We start from the raw sequence: 9,624 nt of genomic DNA, 5'->3' as shown, positions 1-9,624 counted from the left end.
AGTCTCACTTTTTTGCCCAGGCTGGAGTGCAGTGCTGCAAACTGGGCTCACTGCAACCTCTGCCTCCTGGGTTCATGAGATTCACCTGCCTCAGCCTCCTGAGTAGCTGGGACTACAGGTGCCCACCACCATGCCCAGCTAATTTTTTTAATTTTTTACCGTGTTAGCCAGGATGGTCTGATCTCCTGACCTCGTGATCCGCCTGCCTTGGCCTCCCAAAGTGCTAGGATGAAAGGCGTGCACCACCACGCCCGGCCCCACCTTAGCCTATGTCGTGAGAAAGAAAAGCAAATATAAAAAAAAAGGGCTGGTCCCTGGATCCTCCCCAAAACAACAGGGTGGCTCCTCTAGGAAGGGAGGACAGGCCCCCAGCTGACCTCCCTGAAGTGCCCACTTGAGGCCAGCCTGGCTATGAGACCCTCACGTGTGTCCCCTGAGAGCGAGGAGTATCACCATCCCACCACAAATGAGGAAACTGAAGCGGGAGGCCAAAAGACTGGCGTGCAGCCAGGCCAGGCCCGGAGCTCGCCCTCAGCCTCCCACAGGTGTGTGCGCGCTTTGATTGCACTGCCCAAACCATTCTTCCAGCGTCATCTTTACATGCAAAGAGAGATCAAAAGACATCTAAGAGGCTGAGCATGATGGCTCAGGCCTGTATTCCCAGAACTTTGGGAGGCCGTGGCAGGAAGATTGCTTGAGCCCAGCAGTTCGAGACCAGCCTAGGGGCAACACAGGGAGACCCGATCTCTAATAGACATACAAAAACTGGGCGTGGTGGCTCACGCCTGTAATCCTAGCACTTTGGGAGGCTAAGGTGTGCGGATCACCTGAGATCAGGAGTTCAAGACCAACCTGACCAAACATGGAGAAACCCTGTCTCCATTAAAAATACAAAATTAGCCGGGCGTGGTGGTACATGCCTGTAATCCCAGCTACTCAGGAGGCTGAGGCAGAAGAATCGCTTGAAGCTGGGAGGTGGAGGTTGCGGTGAGCCGAGATGGTGCCATTGCACTCCAGCCTGGGCAACAAGAGCGAAACTCTACTTAAAAAAAAAAAAAAAAACAATTAGCTGGGCTGGCTGCATGCCTATACTCCCAACAACTCGGGAGACAGAGGTGGGAGGATCATTTGAGGCCAGGAGTTTGAGACCCGCCTGGGCAACATGGGAAGACCCCATCACCACAAAAAATTTAAAAACTTATCCAGGCATGGTGGTGGGCACTTGTGATTTCAGCTACTTGGGAGGCTGAGGTGAGAGGATTGCTTGAGCCTGGAAGGTGGAGGCTGCAATTAGCTGTGATTGAGCCACTGCACTCCAGCCTGGGCAATGGAGTAAGACCCTGTCTCAAAAAACAAAACAAAAACAAAACAGCAACTCTAAAAGCTGCTCTGGTGGGAAGGAGTTTGGGAGGCCAGAGGCCTCCTTGCATGGCGTGAGTACCCCTGCCCTAGTGATGCCCGATGTCCCACCCAGAAACCCTGGGGGGCAAGGCAGCCCTGTGCCTTCACACCCAGGGGGCTGGGCTAGCTGAACAACTCTGAGAGGAGTTTTTGGACACACAAGTGCTCGGCACTTACCGGAGACAGTGACCACGATGTACTGCTGGGGCGCGGGCGACGGGGTGGGCACACCGGCCGGCTGCGAGGGTGCGGGTACAGCTGGGAGCTCCGTCACATACTGCTTCTGGCTGCCCGGTGGCTGTGCCTGGGGCTGGGGGCTCTGCAGCTCGGTGACATACTGGGGCTGAGGGGTGGCGGCAGTGGTGGGCGGCTGAGGGGGCTGGGGCGCCGCTGGGGGTGGTGGTGGTGGTGGCTGGGGCTGGGCTTGCGGAGGGGCCTGTGGCGGCTGGGATGGTGGCGGGGCTGCCTGGAGCTCAGTATACGCCTGCGTTGCCATGCCAACGGTGGGGAAAATGATAATAAATAAGGCTTTTTTTTTTATTCCTTGGGAAGAAAGGGAGGGGGGAGAGAAAAAAAACAAAACAAAACAAAAGAAGGAAAAACAGGAATTAATCTACAGGCAGAGAAAGCAGAGACAGCTCTGGGCTCCCTGGAGATGTGCTTGGGTTCATCACTAACTTAATTAAATCCCCAGGCTGGTGGCCAGAAATATCCAACCTGTCACCGCAGGGGTACCAGCTGTAGACCAGGGCTGGAGCCCCAATCCGCACCCACACTCACTCCCAGCCGGGATGCCCACCTTCCAGTCCCTGGTACCCAGGGACCCCCACATCCATTTCCTCACCCTGCAGAAGAACTCAGGGCCATGTGGTGGCTCTGTACCCTCACCCAGAGATAAATGGTACGGTTCTCACTGGGTCACTGTCAGATGCCAGGGGCTGCCCCCTCCCTTCCCTCCATCTCCTTAGCTGAGGAACCCAAGTGGGCACTTCCTGAAGGCTCCTTATAAGCCAGGCCCAGGGCTGGACACTTTCCCTTCGTTACCTCATGTTTTTTTTGGAGGAGTTTCATTCTTATTGCCCAGGCGGAGTGCAATGGTGCAATCTTAGCTCACTGCAACCTCTGCCTCCTGGGTTCAAGCGATTCTCCTGCCTCAGCCTCCCTAGTAGCTGGGATTACAGGCACCCGACACCACACCCGGCTAATTTTGTATTTTTACTAGAAACGGGCTTTCTCCATGTTGGTCAGGCTGGTCTCGAATTCCTGACCTCAGGTGATCTGCCCACCGGGGCCTCCCGAAGTGCTGGGATTACAGGCGTGAGCCACTGGGCCCGGCCTTACTTCACCTTTTAAAACTCAAGTCACTGTAGCCGAAAAGCCTTCATCTGCCTGGTGTCAGACCCTCACCCACATGAACCCTACCACTGTCTCTTAACTCATGACATATTACTAACCTCTTCTGGGCCTCAGTTTGCCTATCTGTCACCTGGGAATAAGGAGAATACCCAATTCACCAAATTGCTATAAAGATCCAATGAGATGAGGCTGGGTGCGGTGGCTCACACCTGTAATTCCGGCCAAAAGCCAAGCCAAAGTTTGGGAGGCGGAGGTGGGAGGATCATTGAGGTCAGGAGCTCAAGATCAGTCTGGCCAACATGGTGAAACCCCGTCTCCACTAAAAACACAAAGGTCAGCTGGGCGTGATAGTGCATGCCTGTAATCCCAGCTACTAGGGAGGCTTAGGCAGGAGAATCTCTTGAATCCAGGAGGCAGAGAGTGCAGTGAGCCAAGATTATGCCACTGCACTCCAGCTTGGGCCACATGGCAAGACTCTGCCAATACAAACACACACACACATACACACACACACAGACACACAATTTTTTTTTTTCAGAGACAGGAGTCTCACTATCATGCCCAGGCTGGTCTCGCACTCCTGGGCTCAAGCAATCCTCCTGCCTTAGCCTCCCAAAAAGTGCTGAGATTCTAGGTGTGAGCCACCGTGCCCGGCCTATATCATTGTCAACTTTCCAACAAGCATATCTAGGGTTGGGTTCTGCCTGCTAGGCAGGGAGCAGAGGCTCAAAGAGGTTAAGGTGCTTGCCCCAGCCACAGAGCAGGGAAGCGGTAGGGCTGCGGTTGAACCCTGGGTATTCTGCGCTCCTAACTCATCAATTGATTGCTGGAGAGCAGAGTCAAGGGGAGAGCGGCCTCTGAGGAGCCCGTGCCGGTTCCCTGCGTGCCTGCCATCTGGACTTGGGATTCTCAGCTGACCAGCATTCCCAGTGGGAAGGTGTTTGAGTCCAAAAGGCCCTGTGAGCTTCATGGGGCCACAGTGGCTTTCGGGGCCCTCTGCCTGCGGGCAGTTATGGGTCTTGACACCAGATGTAAGCTCATCAGCGGGACAGTGCCCTTCCGTGGCCAGGGACAACAGGGCTGGGAGCCCGCCCAGACCACACTAAGAACCTGACAGCTGTGGCTGACTTCGGTACAGGGCCGGCCTTGGCCAGGCACAGTGGCTCACGCTTATAATCCTAGCACTGTGGGAGACTGAGCTGGTTGGATCACCTGAAATCAGGCATTCAAGATCAGCCTGACCAACATGGTAACCCCATCTCTACTAAAAATACAAAAATCAAGCCGGGCACGGTGGCCTGTAATGCCAGCACTTCGGGAGGCCGAGGTGGGTAGATCACCTGAGGTCAGGAGTTTGAGACCAGCCTGGATAACATAGCAAAACCCCAACTCTACTAAAAATACAAAAATTAGCCAGGTGTGGTGGCAGGCGCCTGTAATCCCAGCTACTCGGGAGGCTGAGGCAGGAGAATTGCTTGAACCTGGGAAGCAGAGGCTGCAGCGAGTTGAGATGGTGCCACTGCACTCCAGCCTGAGCAACAAGAGCAAAATTCCATCTCAAAAAAAAAAAAAAAAATCAGCTGGGCATGGTGGCATGTGCTTGTAATACCAGCTACTTGGGAGGCTGAGGGTAACACTGTCTCAAAAAAATAAAAATAAAAATAAACGGGCATGGTGGTGCATGCCTGTAATCCCAGCTACCGGGGAGGCGGAGGTTGCAGTGAGCTGAGATTGCACCACTGCGCTCCAGCCTCAGTGACAGCACAACACCGTGTCTCAGAGCCAAACAAAACAAAATGAAAGAACAGGGCGGGCGTGGCAAAAGGGTGTGTCCCTCTGGGCTGGGCATGGCCTCCCTCTGGCTCAGCCGCATTGCAGCAGTGAATGGGCAGTGGCTTCGGGGCCCTTGTACTCATGAGCCCCATCCCCAGGTCTGAAGCATTTGAGGGTCGGTGGGACAGAGGCACGAGTGGTCAAGAGGAAAGGCTTCAGCTCCATGCTTTTGTGGCCCCCCTGCCTGGCCCCTGGAGGTACTGGGGTCTGAGAGCCCTGCCTGCAATCGGCAGTGACTTTGGCCAGTACTACATCCTGGCAGGCAGCTGGACCGGAGCCTCTTCTGCACTAACAGCACCTGTGGGCCATGATGTGCCCAGGTGGCCCTCCAGCTGCAGGGTGACCCTCAAAGGAAAGAGGAGGTAGAAAACAATGGCTGCTGGTTGACCAGGAGCCCCCAGACCCCTCCACTGAGGTCACCTCCCAGCAGCTGTGTGAGGGAGGTGCCATCATGCCCGTTTTACAGCCAAGTTCAGCGAAGCTGAGGGGTAGCCTGCTGAAAGCCTCAAGTAACCGGTGAGGCAGGGATTGAACCTGGATCTCTCTGACCCCCAGATACATTCTTCAGCCCCCAGCGCTATTCAGCATGCCAGGCACGGGGCTCGTTTGCTTTTTTTTTTTTTTTTTTCTCAGACGGAGTTTCACTGTGGAGTGCTGGAGTGCAGTGGTGTGATCTCAGCTCACTGCAACCTCCACCCCTTGGGTTCAAGCAGTTCTCCTGCCTTAGCCTCCTGAGTAGCTGGAATTACAGCCGCCTGCCACCACATGTGGCTAAATTTGTGTTTTTAGTGAAGACAGGTTTTACCATGTTGGCTGGGCTGGTCTCAAACTCCTGATCTCAAGTGATCCGCCCACCTTGGCCTCCCAAAGAGCTGAGATTACAGGCGTGAGCCACGGCGCCCAGCCTTCATTTGCTTCTTAAATCAGTACACAGCATCTTGCCAGTTCTTCCCACAGGGAGACCCAAGCGTCACCTGCAGAGGTTACGCCCCCTGCCCAAGGTCCCAGATAGGGCAACAGAACCTGCAAGGGGAAGGCTGGCCTGAGCAGCCCTGAGGAGGCCGGGCAGCGCCATGACACCCGTCCTTCACACCTCCCTATACCTCCCTCCCCTGGGACCCAGGTTCTGCCCTTTGATGCCAAACTCAAGAGCCATCCGAGTCAGAAGGGGGCAAGGCAGGTGAGAAACAAGCCCTGGACAGGGACGGATGCACCACGATTTGAACTTGGCTACCTCCTAGCCGAGTGACGTTTGGGGAGGCCTCTACAGCTCCATCTGTGAAATGGGAGGCCAGCCAGCGCTACCAGGCGGGGCTGCTGAGGGGTTCAATCTGATCCCGTGGGCAGCGCGTGGCCAGACATCTGGCATGCTATAAGCACACAGGAAATGGCTATGGCTCCCTTCACTGCCCAAGGCCCTTTAACGAAGTTCCAGGAAAGATGAAACTACCTCCTGGCCCTGCCTCCCTTCCAGCGTCCAGAGCTTTGGGCTGCGGAGGACGAAGGAAACAGGAGCCTTTACCTGCCTCTTGGGTGTGCTCTCTCTGCTTGGAGCAGGCTGGGGAGGGACCCCAGGACCTTCCTGGCTGGCAGGGACAGAGCTGGCAGGGCCCTGGGGCCACCCTCTCTACAGGTGAGGTCATTCTGGTGGGAGGGGTGGAGGCAGGAAGGAGAAGCCATTTGGGGCCTTCCCACCCAGCAGGTGGCCAGCCTTAGTGCTCTGTGGCCCAGGGACTCGCAGCAGGGAAACTTGTCACCTCAAGAGGGAAACACTGTTGTCTGCCTCAAATGGGGGCAAGACCATCTTCCTCCAGCCCCTGCCCTCCCCAAACTCCTTCCTCCCGGAGTTAGAGGGGAAGAGGCTCCTCATACCATCAGGTCCAGTTCTGGCCTGGCTCAGGTACTCAACTCACTGTCTCACTGTCGCTGACAAGCCCTCATCTGCCTGGTGTCAGACCCTCACCCACATGGACCCTGATGCTGTCTCTTAACTCATCAGCATATTACCAACCTTCTTCTGGGCCTCAGTTTGCCTATCACCTGGGGATAAGGAGAACACCCAATTCATCAAATTGCTATAAAGATCCAATGAGATCAGGTGGGGTGCAGCAGCTCACACCTGTAATCCCAGCACTTTGGGAGGCCAAGGCAGGTGGATCACCTGAGGTCAGGAGTTCAAGACCAGCCTGGCCAACATGGAGAAACACCATCTCTACTAAAAACACAAAAATTAACCAGGTGTGGTGGCCTGTAGTCTCAGCTCTTCGGGAAGCTAAGGCAGGAGAATCACTTGAACCCAGGAGGCAGAGGGTGCAGTGAACCGAGATCACACCACTGCACTCCAGCCTGGGTGACAAAGCAAGACTCTGTCTCAGAGCAAAAAAAAAGATCCAGTGAGATCAGCTGAGCACCCAATAAACACTAATAAGAGGCAGGTGTCATTATTCATTCAACCAATATCCAAGCCAGGTGGGGGCAGAGACAGGCTCTTCAAGCTCTTGAGAGGAGATGCCAAGAGGGAATTCAGCCTAAGCTGTCATTGGCATCGTCATGCAGATTCCTGGGCTCCACTGCTCAGTGAGTCGGAAACAGCCCCAGAGTCTGTTTTACTAGTCCCTTAGATGGTTCTGAGGCACCCTAAGAAACGCTGGCCTTGGCTTTCTCAGCACTAAGACAGCTGGCCTCTTGTGGCCCCTCCCACAAAAAAAAGTGCTGCAAAAGCTCCTCACTTACTGACTCTGTCTCCTATGGACACAAAGCCCATGGGCCTCATCCCTTCCAACTCAGGGGCAAGAAGAGGAGGCAATGATTAATTTCTAAAAGCCTGAACTCAAAAGGAGGAGGTAGGAGATCAAGGAACAACTAAACCAACTTCTCTACGTTTTTTTTTTTTTTTTTTTTTTTTTTTTTTAAATAAGGTTTTTTTTTTTTTTTTTTTTTTTTTTTTTTTTGAGACGGAGTTTCGCTCGTTACCCAGGCTGGAGTGCAATGGCGCGATCTTGGCTCACCGCAACCTCTGCCTCCTGGGTTCAAGCAATTCTCCTGCCTCAGCCTCCTGAGTAGCTGGGATTACAGGCACGCGCCACCATGCCCAGCTAATGTTTTTTGTATTTTTAGTAGAGACGGGGTTTCACCATGTTGACCAGGATGGCCTCGATCTCTTGACCTCATGATCCACCCGCCTCGGCCTCCCAAAGTGCTGGGATTACAAGCGTGAGCCACCGTGCCCGGCCCCAACTTCTCTATCGAAGGCCTTCTCAGCACTATCATTGTCAATCTTTTTCCTACAATTATTTGGCCACAGAACCCTTTTCTACCATTTAAGGAGACTACATTAAGCAATTACACAGGTTTGCTCCCTAGAGAGAAATAAATCACATATACATACATAGCGTGAGGTATTGCCCATATATTTGAGCATGATAACCCTTTACTTACAGAGCTTGGCACACAAAACAAGGTAATTACTGAACAAACTGTTCTTTGGCAGTGAATCTGCCAAGAAAAGCACTAGTGGCTGCACCTGTCTTCAAAGGCAGCAGGTGTTTATGGAGACTGTTGAAATCTATTACTTTAAATGAGGGCTTGGCAAAGTCTGTAAAGGGCCAAGCAGTAAACGTTTTCAGTTTTGTGGGTAGTCTCTGTAGCAGCTGTTCAACTCTGCCATTGTCATGTGAAAGTGGCCACACACCATAGGTAAACAAATGAGCAGGCTCTGTGCCAATAAAACTTTATTTCTAGTCACTGAGATTTGAACTTCATGTAATTTTCACCTATCATGAAATATAATCCTGGTTTTGATATTTCTAATCATTTAATTATGTAAAAATCATTCTTAGCTTACCAGCCAAATAAAAACAGGCAGCAGGCCATAGCTTGTTGACCGCTGTGTTGTTTTTTGTGTTTTGGTGTTTTCTGAGACAGAGTTTCACTCTCGTCTCCCAGGCTGGAGTGCAACGGCATAGTCTCTACTCACTGCAACCTCCGCCTCCTGGATTCAAGTGATTCTCCTGCCTCAGCCTCCTGAGTAGCTGGGATTACAGGTGCCCACCACCACGCCTGGCTAGCTTTTGTATTTTTAATACGGACGGGGTTTCACCATGTTGGCCAGGCTGGTCTCGAAGCCTGACTTTAGGTGATCCTCCCACCTCAGCCGGGCCTGATCTCTGTTTTGGATGCCACATTCTCTAATCAAATAGTTTACATCCTCAGCAAGGCCCTCCCAAGGACGTAGAAAGAAAACTCATGTTCCTCATCTATAGAATGGCTTCAGTAATGAACTTGCAGAAGAACAGTACAATTAAATGGGATGATACATGTTTCTCTCATCTTCTGTATCTAGTTCGTTTATACAATTTGTCAATTACTCCTTCAAAATATATCCTAGAGGCTGGGTGTGGTGGTGCATGCCTGTAATCCCAGCACTTTGGGAGGCCGAGGCGGGCAGATCATTTGAGGTCAGGAGTTTGAGGCCAGCCTGGCCAACATGGTGAAATCTGGTCTCTACTAAAAATACGAAAACTAGCCGGGACATGGTGGTGTGTGCCTGTAATCCCAGCTATTCAGGAGGCTTAGGCAGGAGGATTGCTTGAGTCTGGGGTGATGGAGGTTGCAGTGAGCTGAGAATGTGCCACTCTGTGCACACACACGCACACACATATATATATATCTCCTAATGACTGGGTGCGGTTCTCACACCTATAATCCCAGCACTTTAGGAAGCCAAGAATGGAGAATCACTTGAACTCAGGAGTTCAAGACCAGCCTAAGCAAAAAAGCGATGCCTTGTCTCTATAAAAAATTGAAAAAAAAAACAGCCAGGTACCTGTAGTCCCAGCTGCTCAAGAGGCTGGGGTGGGGGGATCGCTTGAGCCCAGGAGTTCCAGGCTGCAGTGAGCTATGATCACACCACCACACTCCAGTCTGGGTGACAAATGAGAACATATCCCGGCCAGGCATGGTGGCTCACACTTATAATCTCGGCACTTTGAGACGCCAGGACGGGAGAACTGCTTGAGCCCAGAAATTTGAGAC

General features: G+C 52.8%; 1 protein-coding gene across 6 annotated transcripts in view; it reads right to left on the bottom strand.

Moving 5' to 3' along the window:
• The window catches only part of RFX1 (regulatory factor X1), a 52,906-nt gene that overhangs the window by 38,045 nt on the left and 5,237 nt on the right, over positions 1-9,624 (bottom strand). For all 6 annotated transcript variants that reach the window (XM_037727538.1, XM_017497649.2, XM_037727537.1 and 3 more), the window contains exon 2: positions 1,579-1,944. In XM_037727538.1, the coding sequence (XP_037583466.1) occupies positions 1,579-1,897 (319 nt within the window). In that variant the 5' untranslated portion in view covers positions 1,898-1,944. The remainder of the gene's footprint in view (positions 1-1,578; positions 1,945-9,624) is intronic.

The sequence above is a fragment of the Cebus imitator genome, unplaced genomic scaffold (assembly GCF_001604975.1).
Source record: "Cebus imitator isolate Cc_AM_T3 unplaced genomic scaffold, Cebus_imitator-1.0 Scaffold234, whole genome shotgun sequence".
Classification (NCBI taxonomy): domain Eukaryota; kingdom Metazoa; phylum Chordata; class Mammalia; order Primates; family Cebidae; genus Cebus; species Cebus imitator.
This window is presented reverse-complemented; position numbering and strand designations above follow the sequence as displayed.